This window comes from Onychomys torridus, chromosome 2, assembly GCF_903995425.1.
Source record: "Onychomys torridus chromosome 2, mOncTor1.1, whole genome shotgun sequence".
NCBI lineage: Eukaryota > Metazoa > Chordata > Mammalia > Rodentia > Cricetidae > Onychomys > Onychomys torridus.
In genome coordinates, this window is record NC_050444.1 from 80,050,785 (window position 1) to 80,075,851 (window position 25,067).

General features: G+C 44.0%; 1 protein-coding gene across 2 annotated transcripts in view; it reads left to right on the forward strand.

The window, feature by feature from the left end:
• Nucleotides 1-854: 854 nt before the first annotated feature.
• Hsdl2 (hydroxysteroid dehydrogenase like 2) overlaps nucleotides 855-25,067 on the forward strand; it is a 41,991-nt gene continuing 17,778 nt past the window's right edge. The window contains exons 1-6 of one of the 2 annotated variants that reach the window (XM_036179015.1): nucleotides 855-1,027; nucleotides 12,415-12,578; nucleotides 13,660-13,758; nucleotides 14,885-14,999; nucleotides 17,875-17,978; nucleotides 19,636-19,734. In XM_036179015.1, the coding sequence (XP_036034908.1) occupies nucleotides 1,011-1,027; nucleotides 12,415-12,578; nucleotides 13,660-13,758; nucleotides 14,885-14,999; nucleotides 17,875-17,978; nucleotides 19,636-19,734 (598 nt within the window). In that variant the 5' untranslated portion in view covers nucleotides 855-1,010. Of the gene's footprint in view, nucleotides 1,028-12,414; nucleotides 12,579-13,659; nucleotides 13,759-14,859; nucleotides 15,000-17,874; nucleotides 17,979-19,635; nucleotides 19,735-25,067 lie in introns of those variants that run through there. The other variant, XM_036179016.1, reaches the window with a different exon arrangement.

Below are 25,067 nucleotides of genomic sequence, written 5' to 3' on the forward strand. Positions count from 1 at the left end.
CACCGGCCTACCTCTGCCTCCCGATTACTGGGATTAAAAGCGTGCGCCACCACCGCCCTGCAAAGATTTATGACTGAAAAAAATTAACAACTTTTTAAAAAAGTTGGTCTCCTGAACTGCTTCAGATAATCTCTTTGGCCTGTGTCAAATAGGAGAGTACATAACTATCTTAAATGGTTTCCTGAGCTAGGCTTCAAATAATCTCTTTAGCATCTTTTCTACCGTTACAAAATTCAAAACAATTTCATTTCCGGAGTAGCTGAGTTAGGTATAACTCCAAGGCGAAACTAGATTCCAGAATCGACCTCATTCCAGCACTCATTCCAGGACTAAGAATTTCCTTCTCCAAATTGGGCTTCTGTGGCCCAGATAGACGGTGGATTCTTGTGGATGGTCCTTGCAAAGATCTCTTCCAGAAGGTGCCCTCTCGCCACCTATCTACAGACACTGGAGGTCAGGCCGACTAAGTCCAGATTCGATGGCTGCTAAAATGCGACGCTGACCAGTTTATGCAAAAATAATTTTTCAGACGTCCACAACCGTTCCTGAGGGACCTCGGGGCGAGCGCCTTGGCGCGGGGGATGGACGAAGCCCAGCACCCCTAGGTCAGTCCCGGTGCGCCTCGCAATCGGCCATCCTGCGGGACCGGAGCCGGCGCCGCGCCGAACGTCGGACTGCCGAGGAGAGCCTACGTAGGACTGATGCTCTGGACACGCCAGCGGAGAGTCTGATTGTCACCGCCGGACCCGGGAAACGGGCGGGGCGGAGGTGGCTCCCAAGGCGCACGCGCAGAGAGTTGGTTTCCTGGGTGTCGTTTGTGGAGTGGAAATCACGCCTAGCGCCCGGCGTGCGCAGGCGCACACAGCGATCTCCATCTTGTAGGAGAGCCGGTTCCCGAGCGGGCCTCGGGGCGGGGCCGGGGGCGCGGCTAAATGAGGAGGGAAGGTTCGCCTGTCACTCACGGCTCGCCGCTGTCCCACTGCGACCAAGTCCTCTGAGCTGCGAAGGTCATGCTGCCCAACACCGGGTAAGGGGGCGGGGGTGGGGCGGGGGCTAGGCGCGAGGTCGCCGGGGCTACCCGGCGGGCGGGCGCGGGGAGGACCGCCGAAGCTGCGGCGCGCGCTGGAACTCCGGTGCGCGGAGGCGATTGAGTCGCGGGCACAGCGCGTGCACAGGAACCCCAAGTTGTGTCCTCCAGGAACCCCAAGTTGTGAACTGTAGGGCGCAGCGCTGTTAGGCACCCCACCGGGAGGGTCGCCAGGGTAGGTGTTGCCGACACCCCAGGGTGGCCCCAACCTTGCCCTTAGCTTGGTCTGGTGACAGTATTTGCTTTCAGCTTCTAGGTGAAAGGTCTCCTGGGACAGTTAATAACTTTAAACTTTCTGTTTGTTCTGTATGCTTGGTTGTAGGATAATAAAAGAATGGTGCGTTTTGAAAATGATTTTCAAGTTAACTGTGAATTAAAATGTTACAATACAAATACCTTTGGGGACAGTTGTTTTTTGTTTTTTGGTTTTTTTAACTTAAAGTGAAGTGTATTTACCCCAGCCTAGCCAGGCAGAGTGGCATATGCTTTTAATCCCAGCTGAAGGATCAAGGCTATCCTGGTCTACATAGTGAGTGCTAGGTCAGCAAAGGCTACAGAGTGAGTGAGACCCTGTCTATGCCTCCCTCCCCCACAAACCTCCACACATATATTAACACAGTTGTGCAGCCAATCGCCAGGACTTCTCAGTCTTGCAAAATCAAAACAAATACCTATTAAACAATGTTCCTCCAGTATCTTTTGCCCTACATAGTCTTTACCAAACTCAGGTGAGTCTACTGTGTTCTATAAAGTTTGGGTGTCTTAAGCGAGTGACAAGCCCATTCTGTAATTAGCTTGACATATATAGACAGCTAAAAGACTTAACAGTTCAAAAGGGTATAAATGAAAATCACTTAATCCCTAAATATTCCAATTCTTTCTGATATATCTGTATTCTTTGCATTTACAAACATATTTTGTACACCCTACAGGGATACCTCCTACTTTTTAGAAAGTAGTAGCAAACACCAATTTGGGTTTGTGGTTTTTACCTGACATGTCTTGGCGTATACAGATGTTTCTTGGCGTGTACAGAGGTTTCTAGTACGTGCAGTGCTCCCTTGTCCTCTTTAATGGTTGCATATTGTTATTGAAGACCATCAGTTATTTAACCTGTTCCTTACTGTGGGATACTAAATCATTTCTAGTTGTTCTGTTACCTTTTTTTATTGGTGTTGTTTTTATTCCATCTTTGCTTCCATTATTATTCTTTTGTTTTGTTTGAGTGTAGTTGGGGCTGGCTTTGAACTGGTTATATAGACCAAGCTGGCCTTGAACTCACAGAGTTCTGTCTGCCTTTGCCAAGTGCTGGTATTAAAGGCCTGTGCCACCATGCCTAGTGGCTTCCTTATCCTTTTGTTTGTTTGTTTGAGACAGGGTTTCTCTGTGTAGCTTTGCACCTTTCTTGTAACTCGCTTTGGAGACCAGGCTGGCCTTGAACTCAGAGATCCACCTGCCTTGCCTCTGCCTCCCAAGTGCTGGGATTAAAGGTGTGCACCGACACTGCCTGGCTTTTATCCTTCTTCTATTTGTCTGCTTACACATAGATGAATGTGCCATCTAGGATAAATTCTTGAAAATGAAATTGTTGGATCGAGGAGAATATATTATTATTATTATTATTATTATTATTATTATTATTTTCTTTTGAGACAAGGTTTCTCTGTGTAGCTTTGCGACTTCCCTGGAACTCGCTTTGTAGACCAGGCTGGCCTCGAACTCACAGAGATCCACCTGCCTCTGCCTCTCGAGTGCTGGGATTAAAGGTGTGAGCCACCACCGCCCGGTGAGAATATATATTTTAAAGTTTGATGTTGCAAGACAGATATCAGGAGGCAGAGGCAGAGGGATCTCTGTGAGTTCAAGGCCAGCCTGGTCTACAGGGTTCCAGGACAGCCAGGGCTGTTATACAGGGAAACCCTGTCTCAAAATCTGAAACAAAACAAACAAAAAGCAAACAGACAGACAGATATTCATTACTGAAAGGATTGTGCAGTCAAAAGCATGAATGAGAGTACAGTATCCAACCTAGTCAGTCTCAGGTCTAAAGTTTCTAAAATAAATACTTCAGAATAGCCAGAAAAGAAAAAAAAAAAAACTCAAAGGAGGTGAACTAGCCTTTCCAGATATTAAAATAGTTTATAAAAGTAGAGTAATTGTAATAGTCCTAATACATGAGTAGGCAGAGTAGGTAATAAAGCACTTGATAATACAAATCCAATGGGGAGAGGCTCTTCATTACAGTTAAAATTTGCTTTTATGTTTTTACTAGTGAAGATGAGGCACTATGACCTGCAGAAGACATTTAGCAGTATCTGAGAAGATTGTGAAAGAAGATGCTATACGGCAGCTAAGGGAGCAGAGCCACTAGACACATGCTAACTGCGACACACAGCCCCTGATAACGGGATTGTCCAGTCCAAAATGTCAGCTGGGCAGAGACTGAGCAAGTGTGCTTTAAAGCCATCTCTGTATCTTTTTATTTAGCTGGTTTAACCAGTGAGCTCTTTTTGTTGACTATAATACTCATTGAACATGAATAAATATGCTTTTATGAAGTCAGAATTATCACTCTGTTCTTTTAAGGCTATTTTGTTTTTGTGACATGCCTGTAAGACCACATTCTATTGAGGTCTTTTGTTTAAGGTGGTATTCTAATCTATTATGCTCTTACACTGTCTTATTTGCTCATTTTGTGATGCTGGGGATTGAACTCAGGCATTCACATGCTGTAGACAAGTTCTTCTAAGCTAAACTCCCCAGCCCTTACTTTTATATTTTTAATAAGTATTTTATATTTTATGGCAAATATATATACATGTGTACTATATTCATATTTTCTCATCCACCTAAGATTTATTTTGGCCTAGGAAGTAAGCTAGGAAGCCCATTTCGTTTTGGTGTTGATGGCTTTCCCACTGTCACAGCCAAATTGGCCTGGTCATTTCATTCTTTTCTCTAAGTGTACTTTTACCACCATTATACATGAGGATTTTGTGTGCATAGGGTCTGCTTCTAGACTCCAGCCTCCATTACTTGTATAGACAGACAAGTTTTACAAACGATGTTAAAGTCTGGAGAAGCCTATTGTCGTTTGGACTATGTTTTAGAATCTTCCTGGATATTCTTGGGTATTTAGTTTAGAAATTTTAGAACATGAGCCTTGCTAGTATATATTTACATATATATATATCTTTTGTTTTGTTTTTTTTTTTTGGGGGACAGGGTTTCTCTGTAGCCCTGTCTGTCCTGGAACCCTCTCTGTAGACCAGGCTGGCCTCGAACTCACAGAGATTCACCTGCCTCTGCCTCCCGAGTGCTGGGATTACAGGCGTGCTTTGCTGGTATATATTTTTTTTAAAGAGGTTGTTATTCTTTTTAAAAATTGTATAAAATTTCATCACATTTACTGTAATTTTGAGAGACTCTTTGTCAATCAGAGTTTGGGTTGTCTCTGCGTTTGCTGATTCTAGTCACCTGCCAGTGACATTGAGAGTGCTCTTGCCATTGGCATCCCAATTCTAATGCTCTGCAGCCAGAGGACTTAGTAGGACAGATCTGGCTGCCTCTGCTGCTCTTGCTGCCAATGCCCTGGACCCTGCCCTTTATCCTCCTGGGATTCAGTCCAGCTGTATTCCAGGCAGAGGGACAAGCCTGTAAATCAATAGTTGACAGACATTTTCATGGGAGTACTTAACATTAAACATCTCTTTATTTGTATTTTTTGTTTTATTTTCATGTGTGTGTATCATGAGTGTACAGTGCCCATCGAGCCTATCAGAGGTGTCAGGTTCTCTGGAGCTGGAGTTAGATTATGAGCTGGCTGATGTGGATGCTCAGTATTGAACTCTGGTCCTCTGCAAGAGTGCCGAGCTCTCTAATTAACCTCTGAGTCATCTCTCTAGCCTCTAAACATCTCTTTAGTAGTTTGTGTATACTTTTTAAAAACAAAAAGACAAACCAGGGCTCACTGTGTAGTCCTGGCTGGCCTGGGACTCAATATATAGGCCAGGCTTGCCTTGAACTCACGAAGATCTCTTCTGTAGTGTGCACTACCACAGCTAGCTTCTTATGTGCGTGTGAGGTATGGAATTCAGATCTTTAAGCTTGTGGCAAGCTCTTTACTGACTGAGCCACCTCCTTGGGGCCCTACATATCTACCTCTTGTTCTGTCTTACTGACAGAAGAACAGATGGCATCTTTGTTCTTCCCTTTAACATGAGTGAGAGCCTGGAAAAATTCTTTTTACTCTCTCACCTGGCTCTCAGGTCCTTGTCCTCTCTTGTCCTCATTTAGAGGAGTCAAGTCTCTGTCAGTATCTAGTTATTATTACCCCCAAATCTCAGTGATTCCTTTCTCTCCCTTTCCCTCCCTCTCCCTACCCCCCTTCTCTGTCTTTCTTTTGAGTAGAGTCTCTAACCCAGGTTAGTTTGGAACTTACTGTATATTCTAGGCTGGCCTTGAACTTTTGGTAATTCTTTGCCTTAACATTCCAAGAGCTGGGATTCCAGGTGTGAGTCACTATGCTCAGCTTGGGATTTCTGTTGTCACATGTCTGACTTGACAGTTTATTTTTTTTTCCTTGTGGTACTAAGTATCATACTCAGCACCTCATATATACTAAAGCATGCACTGTGCTATTGACTTATACCCTCAACCTTTTTTGGCTTTTCAAGACAGGATTTCTCTGTGTAACAGCTCTGGCTGTCTTGGAACTCGCTCTGTAGACCAGGCTGGCCTCGAACTCAGAGATCCATCTGCCTCTGCCTTCCAAGTGCTGGGATTAGAGGCCTGTGCTGCCACTGCCCGGCTTTTTTATTTATTTATTTATTTAAAAAAATTTTTAGTTTTTGTTTTTTTGTTTTTCAAGACTGGGATTCTCTGTGAAACAGTCCGGGCTGACCTGGAACTCACTCTGTAGACCAGACTGGCCTTGAACTCAGAGATCCACCTGTCTCTACCTCCAAGTGCTGGGGTTAAAGATGTGTGCCATTCCCTGTGCTTATCACAGTCTCTTGTCAACAAAAGCTAGGAGGTAAGCCAGAATCCAGGGTGGGGAAGTAGGAAGGAGTGTCCCAGAATTTCTGGTTATCTTTGAGATTTTCTTTGATCCATAACAGTGTCATATAAAATATTGTGGTTGATTTGTAAGGGAAGAGACATCAGCACACTCCTCCCCCTTTACAGTGGCAGAGGTTGATCTCAGGATCCTGTGTACCTGAGGCAATCACTCTACCACTGAGCTAGGTGCCCTCCCCTGATTTCAATTATTTGATTGGATTTAGAGTCACCAGGAGCCATGTTTCTGGGTGTGTCTGAAGGGGATTTAAAGAGGGGTTGAGCTGAAAACAGAAGACCCGCCCTGAGTGTGAGGAGAAGCATGTAACATGGCATGGGGCCTGTACTAGGCGAGAAGGGGAAAGGAAGAGTCAAGGAAATGGGCAGCAGCACTGTCTCTGTCGCTTCCTGACTGCAGTCACGCTGTGACCAGCGCCTCCCTTTCTCACCACCGTGCCTGCCCTGCCATGCATCCCCTCAGACTGGGAGCCCTAAGAAACTCTTCATTGCTTTTAAAAGATGTTTATTTTATGTGTGTATATCTGTTTCTGGTGTCTGTGGACGCCTAAGAGGCCAGAAGGGGGAGCAGGATCCTTTGAGCCTGGAGTTATAGGCATTCACGAGCTGTCTGGTAAGGGTGCAGGGACCCAAGTTCCAGTCCCACCTGCCAGCCAACTCCAGCTCCCTCATTGCTTTTACTTTTTTATTTTTCTCCTTTTGTTATTATTGTATTTGTGTTTTAATTTTACAGATCAGCCATGGGTTCCTGTCCTCCCGCCCCCCGCCCCCACCTTCCCCCATCCCCTCCCTTCCATTCCCATGTCCTCCAGGATCAAGGCACTCCTGGGGATTCATTTAAACCTGGTGGATTCAGTACAGGCAGCTCCAGTCCCCTCCTTCCAGGCTGAGCAAAGTGTCCCTGTGTAAGCCCAAGGTTCCAAACAGCCAGCTCATGCACTAAGGACAGGTCCTGGTCCCACAGCCTGGATGCCTCCCAAACAGTTCAAGCTATTCAGTTGTCTCACTTATCCAGAGGGCATGATCCAGCTGAAGGCTCCACAGCCTTTGGTTCATAATTCATGTCCTTCCATTCGTTTGGCTGTTTGTCCCTGTGCTTTTCCAATCTTGGTCTCAACAATTCACACTCTCACTGATTGGACACCTGGAGCTCCACCTGGGGCCTGGCTGAGGATCTCTGCATCCACTTCCATCAGTTATTGGATGAGAGTTCCAGCATGACCATTAGGGTGTTTGGCCATCTGATCACCAGACTAGGTCAGATCAGGCTTTCTCTCGACCATTGCCAGCAGTCTACAGAAGGATGTATCATTGTGGATTTCTGGGGACCTCTCTAGCACTTTGCTTCTTCCTGTTCTCACATGGTCTCCATTTATCATGGTCTGTTATTCCTTGTTCTCCTTTTCTGTTCTTGATCCAGCTGGGATCTCCTGCTCCCCTAAGCTCTCTTTCCCTCAAAACTTGCCCTTCATTACTTCCACTGTCTCATCCAGGTTGTTCATGTAGATCTCATCCATTTCTCTGTCATTGGGTGATCCTTGGGTCTTTCCTAGGGTCCTGTTTTCTAGGTAGCCTCCCTGGAGTTGTGTAGCAGTCTAGTCATCTTTGTTTTACATCTTGTATCCTCCTATGAGTGAGTACATACCATGTTTGTCTTTCTGAGTCTGGGTTACCTCACTCCCCTCATTGCTTTTAAAAGGCATTTTGTCACACTGAGACAAGAAACCATTGCATAAGGGGACAGTTTCACTGGTGTGTGTGTGCTCTAGAGAAACTCTGGCACAAGTGACTGAAGATGAGCTCAGCAACATTTATTACACTATTGCTAAATGGTAGAGTGGATAACTTATAGTGTGTTCATGTGTGGGATTCTTGTACTGATGAAAAATGAGTATATTTACTTAAATCATAGATATCTCTCTAAACAGAATTACATACTTTATCAATTTATTATACAGAGTTCAAAGTAGTGCATTGTTCAGACCATAGTTAGACAGGATTTTCTGTAAAAGGTCAGCTAGTAAATATTAGGTTTTATGAACCAAAAGGCAACCCTGGAGATGGATGCACTTATATATTAAGACCTAAAAATAAATCTTCATAATATTTTTGTTGTGGATATTCAAAATAATTGGGCCCATTTTTTTGGTAGTACAGTGTCTCATAAGAAGTTTTGAGGGTTGTTAGAGTGGTCTATCATTATAGAATGTTATAACAAAGTACTACAAACTGGGGTTTAGGATTGGTATTTCCTGTCATTAAATTGGTTGCAAATATTCATCTGGAAAGGTCATTCTTAGCTCTCATCCTCCCTCTACACACATAGGTAATGATTTGGACTTGGCTTGTGGGCCATCATTGTCTGACCCTGGGTTAGATATAGATGCATAGGTATTATAATTATTTTAAAAGAATGAATGTTAACATTTGAAGTAGTTCTTGCTTTGTGCTGTGGAAGCAGGCAGCAGGTAGAGTTGGGGAATGCTTTAGTTATTTTGCATTGCTATGACTAAAATACCTCTCAGAAACAAGGATGGGAGGCTCATTTTGACTCATAACTTCAGAGGGTCTTAGTCCATTGTGTGTGTGTGTGTGTGTTTGTGTTGTGTTGGGGGTGGTGATAGGAAATCACAACATGTCCACACTGTTGGGCTTTCCCAGCAGACCGCCTAGTTATTTCCGGTTCAAAATAGCCATTTCCAGGTCAGACCATCTCGCGTGACTAGGACTCCATGGCTTTACATGGTTATGTAAAGTGCACGCGGCCATGTAATCTACGCATGCCTGGAGTAGCCACATGCAGTCCTGTACGCATGCACGGCTCACTCTTTAAAAAGCCGGCGCCATTTTGCACAGTTCTCTCTTCTCTCCTCTCCTCTCCTCTCCTCTCCTCTCCTCTCCTCTCCTCTCCTCTCCGCCTCTCTCCTCTCCTCACATGTGTACTTCACACAGGCCTGCCATGTCTCTTCCTATCCTCTATTAATAAACAGCTCTTCTGTGGATTTGTCGTGTTTGGGACGTGTTCCTCGCAGGGTAAGAGCACCATAATAACTAACAGGTGGGGCAGCAGGGACATGTGGAGGCTCAACATTGCAGTGGACCAAGATGCAGAGAAAGGGGCAGGAAGTGGGGCCAGGTATACCCTTCAAGGGCCTGCCCTAGTGACCTTCCCCCAGCCAGTCTTCAAAAACAAGACTGTGGAGGGTTTGTTTTTGTTTTCAGACCAATACAGAGAAGTGGGCTGGTGGCTTTGGTACTACTCTGTTTCTTGGTTAGCAGGTACACCATTGTCTGTTTCTATTTAGGCTTTCTATGCTCGTTTTACATGTTATTTGTATATTTACTGCATTTTACTTTTCTGTCTGTTCCCCACTTCTCTACTTCGTTTCTTCCCCTCACAGTGATTTATGATGGTTTGAATGACAGTGTTCCCCAGAAGTTTTGATTGCTTGATCCCCAGGTGGTGGTGTAGGGAAAAGGGGCTGGCTAAAGAAACCCACCCTGACCCTGGAGCCCAGAACCAGGGAAAGAAACACAGCCTAGATCTGGGACCTGATCCAGAGAAAGAAACACTTTATCCCTGAACCCAGAACCAAAGAAACATGCCCTGACTCTGCAACCAGTGCCAAAGAAACATACTTTGTCTCTATAGTCAGAGCCAGTGATGAAATATGCCCTGGCCTTAGAATTAGAGCCAAAAAGCTAAGGAAGGCCAGTGAAAGAAACACAATTTGGCTCTGAAATCAGGGCCATCTGCCCCTGACCAACAAAACTAACCAACCCTGAGCAGAAAAAAATAACCAATCCCTGGACAGGAAATCTTCCCCTGGAGAAACTCTGCCCCTAAGAAATCCTATATAAATCCCTCTGCCTGTTCAGTTGTGTGCTGTTCTTTCCCACCTTGGTGGAGGCAGCTGCTCTCCTGGACTCCTCCTTCCCAAATAAATTTCTTTCTCAAAAGAGTCCTGGGGCTAGGCGGTGGTGGCCCATTCCTTTAATCCCAGCACTCAGGAGGCAGAGGCAGACAGATCTCTGTGAGTTCAAGGCCAGTCTGGTCTACAGAGTGAGATCCAGGACAGGCACCAAAACTACATGGTGAAACCCTGCCTTGAAAAACAAAAACAAAACAAAAACAGAATCTTGTGTGTGAAGATCTTCATTCGCTAGTGCAGAGAAGAACCTTGCTAAGACGTCCCTTAGGGGCTGAGCAAGGTAGAGCAGGAAAGTAACAACTTTTCTCCAGAGCTGGAGGAGATTGCTGCATTTCTGCAGGGGTTTCCCCTTTAGCAGAGTGAAGCAAAAGAAGCAACATTGGGGGTCTGGGTTGGAGAAGAAGTGGAGCTCTGCTAGGAAGCCCCCTTAAGGAGGGGCTGGGCAAAGCTCATCTGTAGCGGCTCTCCAAGAGGATTACTATATCCTGCGTGGAGACCATGCCCCACTGCTCCCCAACTCCAGGTATAGCCTGATTCCTGAACAGTCAGGATACCTTTCCCTCAGAGTTGCAGCACTTGCTTACACGTGGTGCTGTTCAGTAGATTTAGGATATGTGGCCTTGTTGGAGGAAGTATGTCACTGGGGTGAGCTTTGAGGCTTCAAAGCCAAGCTACCATTTCCAGTTTGCTCTCTGCTTCCTGCTTGTAGTTATGGTGTGAATTCCCAGCCTGCTGTTCAGCCTTTAGGCCTGCTGCTGTGACAGTAGCATCTTTCCCCTCTGGCACCATAAAACCAAATAACACTTCCTGGTCTGTAAGTTGCTCTGGTCATGGTATTTTATCAGAGCAACAGAAAAGCAATTGATACATGACCATTCCTTATTCCAAACCACCCCTGCCTGCACCTATGATGCCCTACTCCAGTGTAACCCCCAGGACCTCAGGAGCCTCTGTTCATTGGTTACAAACTCACCTATCTTGTTATCACTTTTCTTGTTGTCACCTAACAGCAGAATAAGTAGGAAATTCAGTGTGAAGATGGGAGGAATAGACAGTGAATTGGGAGCTGGGGATGTCAGAGTATGTGAATCAGGATTATTTCTAGTCAGCCTGTTCTTGCCCCTTTTAGGCTTGTTTAACAGCTTTACTGAGATGTAATTCTTACACCCAGCAGTCAGTGGTTCTGTATCTGCATAGAAAAAAAAGTTCCCACAATCAATTTAGAACCTTTGTCATCCATGAAAGAAGTTCCTAGGCCTCAGCTGTTGGCTCCCAAACCTCCCACTCCCACTCCAGGCAGCCGCTGGTCTTGAGTCTCTACAGGTTCAACTGTTCTGTCCATGTCATCTAATGGAATCTTAAGAATGTGATCTGTGTGATTAGACAGTTTGTTTATTTGTAGTCTATCTTAGTAAGTCATTCCAATTCATTACTGAACACTATTCCATTGTGGGGGTAAACCACTTATATTTATCCACTCATTAGTTAATCCGTATTTGTGTTTTTCCGCTCTAGCTACTATTTTTAGAGAATGTTTTAAAGATCAAGTGTTATGTATTTATTGTAGAAAATTTGAAAAGTACTATAGAATGTAAAGGATAAAAATGTATGTGTAAGTCTGCCACTCACAAATAAGCCTTGTTGACAGGCATAGTGGTATATGCCTGTATCCCAGCACTTAGAAGGTAGAAGCAGGAGGACTAGGGAACAAGGCCAGCCTGTGCTGCCTGAGACTGTCTCCAAACAACAACAAAACAAAAAATCTCAGGCTAGCGGATGAGTCTGTGGGTAAAGATGCCTTCTGGGTAAGCCTGAGGACCTTGGGTTTAAAGCTTCAACTCCCCTGTAAAAGAGCTGGGTATGGGTACACTAACCTGTAACTTGACACTCTGTCACTGCCATGGGCAGAGGCAGGAGAATTCTGGGGTTACATACAGCTAGCTTGCTATAGGCCTAGCTCCGGGCTCACTAGAGACTGTCTCAAGAGAACTGGATAGAGAGGATTAGAGAAGGTTCCTGAGGTCCTCCTCTGGTCTCTGTGGATCCACTTAGGCACATACATCTGCACACATACATCCTATACACCACACACAGCCTTGTGAATACTTTTCCTATGGATTTACTTGTACTTGAGCAGATTTTGTTCGCAGGATCTCTGAGAAGACTGGCCAACTGCAGCTGTCATAAATAACTGATCAGTCGTATGCAGTGGAAATATAGCGAGTTATCAGGGGGTATAGAGGAAATCACGAAAATGCATATGAGCTGGTATAAATAAAAGAGTGACGTTTCTAATAAGGTCACCTTTGCCCCGTTTAGGAAGCTAGCGGGATGCACGGTTTTCATCACAGGTGCAAGCCGGGGCATTGGCAAAGCCATTGCATTGAAAGCAGCGAAGGACGGAGCAAATATTGTAATTGCTGCGAAAACCACCCAAACACACCCGAAGCTCCCAGGCACGATCTACACTGCTGCTGAAGAAAGTGAGTGTGACACCTGCCATTTCACAGACCGTCCTACCGTGGTAGGCGCACCATCTGCTGTAGAGCACACTTTAAGCTATTTGAAAGTCACTTGAAAAGTCATTGTGTTTTGGGCTGGTGAGATGGCTCAGCAGGTAAAGAAAGGCGCTTGCTGCCATGCCCAACAACTGAGCCGGACCCCAAACCCACGCTGTGGGGCAGCTGGCTTGTGCGTGGTACAGCATGTGCGAGTGCATAACAATAAACCAAGTAAATGGTGGTGCACATTTTAATCTCAGCACCTGGGAGGCAGAGGCAGGTGGATACCTGTGAGTTCCTGGCCAGCCTGGTCTACAGAGTGAGAATCAGACCAGCCAAGGCTACATAGTGAACCCTGTTTCAAAAATTTAAAAAAAAAAAAATTGTGTGTTTAAAGAAGTATTTATTTTGTTACCAAGAGAGGGAGTGCTCTCCATTTTTCACCTCTAGCTCTTTTGAGCAATATGAGAGATTCTAGGATAATCATTATCTCAGAGCTGGGACTGTAAGTTGGAGGTACAAGGTCCAGGGTTCTATTTCAAGCACTGGGAAAAAAATCATTTTTTTTTTTTCCGAGACAGGTTTTCTCTGTGTAGCTTTGCGCCTTTCCTGGAACTCACTTGGTAGACCAGGCTGACCTCTGAACTCACAGAGATCCACCTGCCTCTGCCTCCCAAGTGCTGGGATTAAAGGCGTGCGCCACCACCGCCCGGCTAAGAAAAAAATCATTTCTTTACAACAGTTCTTGGGTGGGAGGTGGAGGTAAAGCGGAAGTGAAGAGGAGATGGTAAAGGTAGGATGGGGTGAACATTTTGTTGTTAGAGGTATTTATTTTGTGTGTATTAGTGTTTTGCCTGCATGTATGTATGTGCACTGTGTGCACGCCTAGAGCCTGCAGATCCCCATTTGGTTGGGTTAGTCAATCTGTCTGTTGTGGTTATAAGACCCTGTAATGTATCTCAATTTCTCTGGAAATGGGGAACTTTTTCCTTTGACTATTGTTGCATCAGAACGAAGGTGTGATTAGAAATACTTTGATGCTTTTTTGTTTGCTTTTCTGCAGTTGAAGCAGCTGGAGGAAAGGCCTTGCCATGTGTTGTTGATGTGAGAGATGAGCAGCAAATCAACAGTGCAGTGGAAAAAGCTGTCGAGAAATTCGGAGGTAGTCCCTTGATTCTGAAATAATTACTGAGCATTGATAAAATAGAGCTGTAACCACCTCCAGTCGATGCCTGACCTGGCTAGTATGTGGCCCTATTTATGCTGTTTTTCCTGTGCCTGCATACCTGTGACAAATGTTATATAAACTAGGCCCAGTTAGAGATGAACGACAGCAGTAAGATGGAGCAGTAAGAGTAACGGGATGAGAGTCACGTGACTGTGCTCACTTCCTGAAGTCGGGGTACATAACTCACTGAAGTCAACTGGTTGGTAGCCTGAGCTTCTTGTAACTTCTTCACAAGTCACAGATGGTTGTTCTTACCTTAGATCTAATTCACACCCTCTGCATAGTGATATTTTCAATGAAGTATTTTTACCTTTTTACTGAAATTTTCATTTAATGTTATTTTTGTTGAGCATATAACTGAAAACAAGATATATTTCATGTAGGTAGAAACTGGATAGAGTACACAGAAATTGGAATTATTTTAGGGGTGTGTGTGTGTGTATTTCTGTATGAGTCACTAAAAAAGTCTTGTGTGGGATTTGAAACTCAAGATCTTTCTTTTTCCCCAGTTTCCAATACCAGAAAGGAGCCCTTCCCTTAAGAAAGGAGCTTTGGCTGGGAAATGGGGGCACACACCTTTAATCCCAGCACTCAGGAGGCAGAGGCAGAGGCAGGCGGATCTCTGAGTTCAAGGCCAGCCTGGCCTACAGAGTGAGTTCCAGGACAGCCAGGGATACACAGAGAAACCCTGTCTGGAAAAACCAAAAAAGAAAAAAAGAAAAGGAAAGAAAGAAAGGAACTGTGTGGAAAGAGAGACTAGTATTCCTGGAAAGGTCATAGGTCAGAGAGTACCAGAGAGGATTTGACCCAAGGCTCCTGGAGCCAGTGAGAAAAGAAGACCAATACTTAAGGATTGTAGCTACAGCTTGTAAGGACTAAGCTTTCTTATGGTTCTCCATAGAGCTCTGGTAATTGGCTGTATCTCCACTGGGCCTATTTGTGAATCAGCTGAGGGATCAACCATGGACGAAATGTTTTGTGGGGGGGGGGGGGGCGGGGGGATGGACGACGACAATGACTCTGACTTGCATTAAGATGGAACTGATTTCTTTGGAAACAGGAATTGATATTTTGGTGAACAATGCGAGCGCTATTAGCTTGACCAACACATTGGATACTCCTACAAAGAGAGTGGACTTGATGATGAGTGTCAACACCAGGGGCACCTACCTTACGTGAGTCACAGACAGGAATGGGGAAAGATGTCCTATTGTGTTCTCAGAGAACTTACCTACATATAAACAGATGGGGGCCAAACAGCAGTACAATTTAAAATCTACTTGGTATCTAATTAAGCTAATGATATTCGTATCTGTCCTAGTTAGGGTTACTATTACTGTGATGAAACACCATGACCAAAACCAGGTTGGAGACAAAGAGTTGAACTGGTTTACACTTCCCATTGTAGTCCATCACTGAGGGAAGCGAGTCCAGGAACTAAGCAGGGCAGGCATTGGAGGCAGGGGTAAGGCAGAGGCCATGAGGGGCTGCTTGCTGGGTTTCTCACTAGGGCTTGCTCAGCTCTTTTCTTATAGAACCAAGACCACTATCCCAGGGGTGACACCACCCACAATGGGCTAGGCCTGCCCATATCAATCTCTGGCTAAGAAAATGCCCTACATGCTTCCTTCAGCCTGATCTTAGGGAGGCATTTTTTTAAGTCAGGTACTCTGCTCTCGGTGACTTTAGCTTGTGTCAAGTTGACATTAAACTGGCCAGCACAGTATCTAAGTGTGGTGCTGAGAGTTTTCAGTATGGTGTATAAGACAGAGCTTGTTGTTATGAAAAGTGTGATGTGGGTTTGCAATGGTATTGGCCTTGCTGGCTAGCAAATTGCAGCTAGCAAAGTTTTATCTAATAGTTTACAGGCGGAGCTGATGTTTTTTATGTAAATAAGATGAACTCCTTCCTCTGATTGCAAAGTGTGGTCATATTGCTAGAACGGACTCAGTTTTTTCCTATTGATTGGTGTGCAATATCAGTTTTAATGAAAATCAGTTATAATATTGTTTGCCTGTCCTCATTTCACCTTTATAAAAGTGAAACACTGGGCTAAAGAGATGGCTCAGGGGTTAAAAGCACTGGCTGCTCTTCCAGAGTTCCTGAGTTCAATTCCCGTAACCACATAGTGGATCATAACCACCTGTAATGAGTTCTGGTGCCATTTTTGGGCATGCCGGCATACATGCAGGACGAACACTGTATACATAATAATAAATAAATACATCTTCAAAAAAAGTGAAACACCTTTGGGAATGAAAAATAGTTTGCACAAAAACTCTGTAGTAGTATTGATTGTGTTTGGTGTGTAAACTGGAGTGGCTGGGCAGTGGTGGTGCACACCTTTAATCCCAGCATTTGGGAGGCAGAGACAGGTGAATCTCTTGAGTTCAAAGCAGCCTGTTAATCAGAATGAATTTCGAAACAGCCAGGGCTACACAGAGAAACCCTGTCTTAAAAAACCAAAAAGGAAAAAAATGTTGGAATTGGTAACAATTTTGTATTTGGAAATCATAACAATTAAAAAAAAAACTGACTAGCCAGGTGGTGGCAGCACAGGCCTTTAATCCCAGCACTCAGGAGGTAGAGGCAGGTGGATCTCTGTGAGTTAGGGGCCAGCCTGGTCTACAGTGCGAGATCTAGGACAGGCAGGACTGTTTCACAGAGAAACCCTGAAGAATGGTTTAGTTCACAAGCCCCTCTTTTTTATTTCTGTGCTGGGGCTTGAACCTTATTCTTTATACATCGTAGACAGATGCTCTACAACTGAACTACAGCCCAACCTCAAGAATTTCTCTTCAGTGGTGGCACACGCCTTTAATCCCAGCACTCGAGAGGCAGAGCCAGGCAGATCTCTGTGAGTTTGAGGCCAGCCTGGTCTACAGAGAGAGATCCAGGAAAGGCACAAAGCTACACAGAGAAACCCTGTCTCGGAAAACCAAAAAAGAAAAAAAGAATTTCTCTTGTTGTACTTTTCAGACAGGGTCTCCCTATGCAGCTCAGGTTGACCTGGAACTTGCAATCCTCCTGCCTCAGCTTCTTGAATGCTGGGATTATAGTCATACACTGCCATGCTTGATGCCCTTAGATGTTCGTGAATATGAATTAAAGCTATAATTGATCTACAATATGTTGTTTAGCTATACAATTTATGATTTTAATACTTAAAATTAAGAAAATATTGGATATAAATCTTTTATAAAATAGACAATGTATTTCAATAAGCAGTTAAAAATAAAATTAGCCCTTAAAGGGGCACATACCTATAATCTCAACACCCAGGAGGCACATGCACACTGGGATTGTTCCATGTTCAAGGCTAGACTGGACTACATAGTGAATTCTAGGCCAGCTTAACCCATGTAGTGAGACTTTGTCTCAAAAAGCAAAAAGAAAAAACAGTAATCAAAACCAAATCTCTAAATTACATATTGTTTTTAAAGGCACATTGCATTTTTTTTTTTTTTTTTTTTTTTTTTTAGCTGAGGATCGAACCCAGGGCCTTGCGCTTGCTAGGCAAGCACTCTACCACTGAGCTAAATCCCCAACCCGGCACATTGCATTTTGTATTGGTAAAATAAACTAGCATATGTGATGCCACTCATAACAACTTTTTATTTCATGTTGAGCATACGCATATCTGAGGTATCTCATCTGAATCCCTGGATCAGTCCTAGATAGTAGGGGTTATTACCCATTTTATTGTAACATTCTGAGAACTAGAATGCTGATTTACCAGTGGTATACAAAGGGGAAGAAGCAGGATTTGAACCTGTGACTGTCTGACTGCTTCTGGAAATTGTGAGTGTGTGTTTGGATGGGAGGATCTGGGACAGTTGTGGTTGAAGATATCCTCAGTTGAGCATAAAGCTAATAGAGAAAGGATTTGATTTTTATCCATCAAGCAGTTCCTTTTTATTATTTTTAGTCTAGAAAACAAAGCACCTGCAAACAAGATGTACCAGATAGGTGACTGAGCAGTTTCAGCTGCTATGTAGAAGTATTTAAAACGTAAACTATTGACTTGACTTGTGTCTCTTTCGTTTTCAGATCCAAAGCATGTATTCCTTTTTTAAGAAAGAGCAAAGTAGCTCATATTCTCAATCTCAGCCCACCCTTGAACCTAAATCCTCTGTGGTTCAAACAGCACTGTGGTAAGTGTTAGCTGAGGGCATAGTTTGTTTGGCTAATTTGTTTTAAATTAATCAGTGTATTTATTCTGTAATCACAATCTGGATGTAATACTTAATATTGAATTTTCTGCTACATCAGTGATCAAGATAGTAAATTCTTTTTGTTTGTTTGTTTTTTGAGACAGGGTTTCTTTGTATAGTTTTGGTGCCTGTGGATCTCACTCTGTAGACCAGACTGACCTCGAACTCATAGAGATCCGCCTCCCCAGTGCTGGGATTAAAGGCACGTGCCACTGCCGACCAGCTCAAGATAGTAAATTCTTTTTTTTTTTTTTTTTTGTATGTGGAGCTGAGGATCAAACCCACGGCCTTGCACTTGCTACGCTCTACCACTGAGCTAAATCCCCAACCTCAAGATAGTAACATTTATCTGTAATTCAAAAGTTTGAAGTATAATTTTTTTTTTTTTTGAGCTGAGGATCGAACCCAGGGCCTTGTGCTTGCTAGGCAAGCGCTCTACCACTGAGCTAAATCCTCAACCCCTTGAAATATAATTTTTACTTGATGGAATTCACAGGTCTTAATGGTTTGATTTAATGAATTTCGGCAAATATGTATACCGTGTAACTACTCAAGTTATACAGATTTCCACCATTTTTTGTGTCTCAGCAGGTGTGTTGTTTACGTGTAATTTGTTAAAGTTGAAAAAGACTATGAAATACTCTACTTTTCATAACAAAGGAAGGTGAATGTGTGGTTTACAAGAGCTGTGTATAGCACCTCACTTAAAGCAGTATCAAATATCTAGTTCTTACTCACTTGCATTTAGAAAGGCCCTGGAGTAGGAACCCTCAGATCAAGACTAAAGTTGTACTCTAGTTGATGAAGTGTGTGTGTGTGAGAGAGAGAGAGACAGAGAGACAGACAGAGAGAGAGACAGAGACTATGTGCATATGAGTGCAGGTGCCATTAATGGCCAGAAAGGCATCAGATTCCCTTAAGCTGGAGTTACAGGTAGTTGTGAGCTGTCTGACATACTGACATCGGTGCTGGAAACTGAACTCAGGTCCTCAGCAAGAACAGTGTGCACTTAGCTGCTGGACCATCTCCACAGCCCCTGATTACCTTTTTTGTGGTGTTGGAGAACCTATTCCACCACTAAGCTACACCGCACCTGTGTGGTTAAGTTGTGAGTGAAACTCTTTTGTAAATAATCACCTTCAGTCTTGATTGTTTGCTTGCTTTGTTTTTGAGATAGGGTCTCATCATGGAGCTCTGGCTGTCCTAGAACTTGCTATGTAGGTGTGGCACTCACATCAGGCAGCCTACAGCCGCCTGTAACATCATCCCAGGGGCATCTGACAACTTTGGTCTCCTCCAGCACTCAATGGCACACACAGATGTATGTATAATTAACAAAAAATATAGTCTTTAAAAACAAACAAAAACACCAGCATATTTGGTCAGATGTGAACCATACTCCCAGTACTTGGGAGGCTGAGGCAGGAAAATCAGGAGTTCAGAGTCATTCTTGTCTACATAAAGAATTATCTTATGTATTTTGTATTTTGAAAAGAATTGTCAAAAATTTACCAGGGAGAAAATATTAACAGGAAGTTGGTTGTTTCTACTCACAGACTAGTTTCTCAATTATATTATTCTTTGTGGTTTCTTTCAGCTTATACCATTGCCAAATATGGCATGTCTATGTGTGTGCTTGGAATGGCAGAAGAATTTAGAGGTGAAATTGCAGTCAATGCCTTATGGCCTAAAACAGGTTTGTACTTAAAAGAAATCACTTAGCTGGGTGGTGGTGGCCATGCCTGTAATCCCAGCACTTGGGGGGCAGAGGCAGAGGCAGGTGGATCTCTGTGAGTTCGAGGCCAGCCTGGTTTACAGAGCTAGTCCAGGACAGCCTCCAAAGCTACAGAGAAACCCTGTCTCGGAAAAACAACAACAACAAAACCCACTTAATTTGATTTGTAACTCTCCCCCACACTAGGCTCAAACCCAGTGCCTCACTCTAGGTGAGTGCTCTACCAGTGAGCTAGTTCTCCAGCCCTATCCTTGCCTTCTTGTGAAGCATCTCAGGTCACCTGATTTTATGTTTTTTTAGATAATGTTTTTATATTTTATTTTATTTTTATGTGCTTTTGTGTTTTTGCCATGGGTGTTGGGGTCCCCTCCCTGGAACTGGAGTTAGCACTTGTGAGCTACCATGTGGGTGCTGGGGATTGGACCTGAGTCCTCTGGAGTCAGACAGTGCTCTTAACCCCTGAGCTATCTCTCCATTCCCCCTGATTTATATTTACTGTGCATCATAACAGTCTGTCGTTCAGCTCCTACCTTTAACTAAGTGGCTGACTCTTTAGCCGGCAGCTATGATGGGAGCATAATGCTAGAACATATGGAGAGTCTCAGGAAAGCCAACAGAAATGGTTTCAGCAAATTCTCTTAGATTTCTCAGATTGAAAGGCTAATTAAAGAAGTGGTAGTCCGGGGCTGGAGAGAAGGCTCAGAGGTTAAGAGCACTGGCTGCTCTTCCAGAGGTCCTAAGTTCAATTCCCAGCACCCACAAGGTGGCTCACAACCATCCGTAATGAGATCTGGTGCCCTCTTCTGGCCTGCAAGCATATATGTAGGCAGAACACTGTATACATAATAAATAAATAAATAAATCTAAAAAAAAAAGTGGTAGTTGCAGTTAGGCTTATACACATGACTATAGTCCCAGATACTCTGGACTCTTTTTTTTTTTTTTTTTTTTTTTTGTGGAGCTGAGGATCGAACCCAGGGCCTTGCGCTTGCTATGCAAGCGCTCTACCACTGAGCTAAATCCCCAGCCCCGATATTCTGGACTCTTGAGCATGGCAGTTCATAGCTAGTATGCCAGAAGGTAGTAATGTTTGTAAAAAATGAAGCAAAATTGGGTGTCTCTGGCATTGAAGAGAGAAGCTTTTAATTTGTATTTATTAATTTATTTTACTCTTTTGAGGCAGAGTCTCTCTATTACATAGCTCTGGCTTTCCTAGAATTCACTGTGTAGACCAGGCTGGCCTTCAAATCACAGAGACCTGAGTGCAGGGAGGCACCCAGCCAGGTTTTACCTTCTAGTAGGGTAGAAAGGTTTCACCTTTTTGAGAATGTGGGTTTTGAGCAAAGATTTGGAAGTGATTGAAGTTAGCCTTGTGGCTGAGAGAAAAGTGTTCAAGGATACAGCCAATACAAAGATCCTGTGGATAGAGATGCCTGGTCTCAGGATCCAAGAGCAGGGAAAAGACCAGTGGAGCTGAAATGAGGCAAAGTGGTAGGAAATGATGGTCTGATATTGATGAGGAAATAGAGGCCAAACAGGACTTTACTGAGTAAAGTGAGTGTTGAGGCTGGATGCTGAGGAAGCAAAAGGAAAAGCCATTTGGAGGTTACTGAAATAACGTAACATAGTCACTGATGGGATGACCATGACCAGGTGTTGGCAGCAAAGGAGGGAGGGGTCCAGTGCTGAGGTAATCTGAAGGTAGTGCCAGCAGGATCTGCTGGGGGTTGGATGTGGTATGAGAGAGATAAGGAAACATCATCGATGACTACAAGACTACAAGGGGAAGTAACCAGAACAGTGGGCTGCATGATGAGATGGAGAAAGTTCTAGATGGAGAAGGGTAGAGAACAAGATTAGGACTTAACTGGGGACATTGTGTTGGAGCATCCAGATGGAGGTTAATGGCAGGCAACTGAGCCAACGAGTCTGAGGGTTAGCTGTAAGCATTTATGGATTATCAGCAATGAATGGTAATATAAAGTCTCGAGATTATGTGACATCTGAGAAGCAGAGAAAGGACTGTGTCCTTGTAACATGAATGGGTTGTAAAGGACTCCACAGGTAAGGTAGGAAGAAACTCATGGTATGAAGTCTTGAAGGCAGGCCACAAACATGAAGTGTCAAGAGAGGAAATGATCAGTTGTATTAATGTTGCTAATAGGTCTTACAAGATTAGGATTCACTATTAGTTTTGATAATCTGTAAATCTCCTTTATATCACTTACAACATTTATAACCTACTTTGTAAGTATGGTGGTCTAGTGCCTTCCTTAGTTGAATGGAAACTTCTTGAAGATGAAGACCGTGTCTTCTGAGTCTGTTGTATAGCAGTAGTTTCTGCTCGGGACCACCAGCCCACAAATAATGACACAGAGACTTATTATTAATTATGGAGTTCAGCTTTAGCTTATGTGTAGTTAAGAGTTTTCCTGCCTGGCCCACAGTCAGGACAAATCTCTCTTACCCGCCAGTCCCACAGTCGCTCAGACCCAACCAAGAAAGCACATAGAAACTTATATTGCTTATAAACTGTATGGCCGTGGCAAGCTGCTTGTTATCTACCTTTTCTATCTTAAATTAACCCATTTCTGTTAATCTATACTTTGCCACATGGCGTGTGGCTTACCAGTGTCTTTACATGTTGCTTCTCCTGGCGGCGGCTGGCGGTGTCTCCCCCAGCCTTCTACTTCCCAGCATTCTCTTCTCTCTTGTCCCGCCTATACTTCCTGCCTGGCCACTGGCCAATCAGAACTTTATTTACACAGAGCAATATCCACAGCACTTATGCTTGTTCCTAACTAGTTTTTATAACTTAAATTAACCCATATTTTTTCAGTGACATTCTGTGGCATGGCTTGTTACCTTATCTCTCTGTACTGCCCATTCTGCTTCCTCTGTGCCTGGCAGGCGACTCTGCCTTCTTCCCAGAGTTCTCTCTCTGCATGTAAGTCCTGCCTATACCTCCTGGCTAGCTATTGGTCATTCAGCTTTTTATTACACCAGTCACAGCAATATATGCTCAAACAGTGTACAGTTATCCCACATCAGTCCATCTTATTGTAGTCATTGTAGATTTCAGAGAAAAATTTGAAGATTTAAGTATGTTATATATATGGATGTTTTATCTGCTTGTACATCTGTACACCAGAATAGTGCATTGGATCCAAGGAGACTACAGTTAGAAATATTTGTCAGCTGCTATGTGGGTGCTCAGAATTGAACTCAGGATCCTGGGAAGAGCAGTTAGTGCTCTTAACTGCTGAGCCATCTCTCTAGTTCTAGATTTCAGTGAATACTGATAAAAAGTCAGTGATGAAAGAGTGTGCAGTATGCCTGCCTTCTGCTTGCTCTAAAGTAGTCATTCTGTACACAGCTTGTATAATAGGTAGACATTGTAGAATAGGAAGGATGGAGGGTATTATCAGGATTGAAAGGATTTACTGGGGTCTTTGCTTTAGCTCTGAGGTATTTGTTGTAGGCATTTACTAGACACTTTGGAGCCATTGTTATCATTAGGCCCTAGACATGATAACAGTTACTGAATTTACAGTGTGTTCCTTGTGATGCACGATATGAGGAATTACATCTAGAGCGCTTCTGAAACATAGAAGGTGGGCCACGTAGCCCGTGTTAAAGAGTTAGAGTTTCAAGTGGAGGTATAAATGGAAATATGATCTCCAGAGGATGTTGGAGTTAGCAGGAAGGAAGCTAGACAAGCCATTCATGGACAGCAGGAACAACAGGCACAACAGGCAGTCACATGCGGCACAGCAAACCTGTGTGTATAGTGGACTGCCTGGAGACTGAGGAGGTGCATGGATAATGCGTGGTGGGCTGCCATTTCCCACGCACTGGAGCATCTGCAGTACTTCAGGTTCACTGGTTGCAGGGTGGAGGAGGTGGGGATGAGTGACCTGGACTGCGGTCTAGTATGCCAACTTAAGCAACCAGATCTTTTTTCTCACTTAGCACAGAGGATTGAACACGGGCCTCACCTATGGTAGGCAAGTACTCTATTAAGAGTTCCTTCCCTAGCCTGGCAGCTTGAATTTCAAGCTGGTCAGCAGAGGGCTATTGGAAAGAGTTTTTGGGGTGAGTGATGATAACCAGAGGGGGATAGGAGCAGTAAAGTCATACAGTGTTTATGGAGACATTTGGTCCCACACGGCGAGTGGATCATAGAGGAGGCGGGACAGATAACCAGACTACTGCATTATTCATGAGTGAGGGGAACAAAAGTAGACTCAAGAGGGTAGCTATGCCCCAGGCTGGGGTGAGGCATCTCTTTCTAAAAACACCTTCCCTTGTGTGTGAAGACTATGTACCTGGAACCAGGAGTTTCCCCTGACTGCCTTTCAAAGACATGGGGATTCATCCTACTTAGTGGATGGACACCAGGTAACATACTATTGTAACAGAGCAGTGTCCCAGCTGCCTGCCGACCTTGGCTGAGCTCACCATTGCTTCTCCACACTGGCAGCTGGGCCCTCCTGGCTGTGGTACTTTGCCTCTGATGAATTTAGCATGTACAGAGAAGGGATTGGGGGCAGGGAGTTCTAGTGTTTTCTTGAAGGAGGATCTCAGGCTCTTAGCTAAGTTGTTTTCCAGGACTGTGATTTTTTTTTTTTTTTTTTCTTCTTACAAGATCTTTTCATAGTTTCTGCTAAGTAGAGGGAGTGGCTGGACCAGAGTGGTGGGAACAGGAAAGTCCACTTTGGAGCAGATTTTATGCAGGTGTATGTGGGGAAGCAGGGGTTGGGGGTGGCCATGTAGTTACTGATTTGGTAATGGCAGCAGAGAGAAGGGTCACCTCCAGCCTTGTCATTGTTTAGACACTGGCGGTACAATGACAAATCAGAAGTATAGTCCATGTTTTCTAATGCAGAGGGCAGAGACAGAAATGTTGGGAAGGAAGCTTCGTATTTTAGAGAGAGGACGCTGAGGTCCAAAGGGTTGCAGTGGCTTGCCAGAAGTCATGGTCCAGTCGGTGTAAAAATCCTATTCGCCTGTCGTTCAGCTCAGTGCCTTTTTTGTTAGCCCTTACTGGCTTTTTAAACTCTTAAGACGGCTGTATAAATTCTTGAACATTCTAAAGGAGAACTCTAAGGAGATTGGCTGTGCTTCTTATGAAGGATTCCTGCATGTGCAGTCTGTGTTGAGGAACAGATGTCTTTGCTTGATTGTCTCCTTGATTTTGTGTTGAGTAAGGGTCATGTTTGTTCTGATGTCTCTCTGATTCTGTCTATAGAACATTCAGTGAATTCCTTAACTTAGCCTTATTCTTCATCATC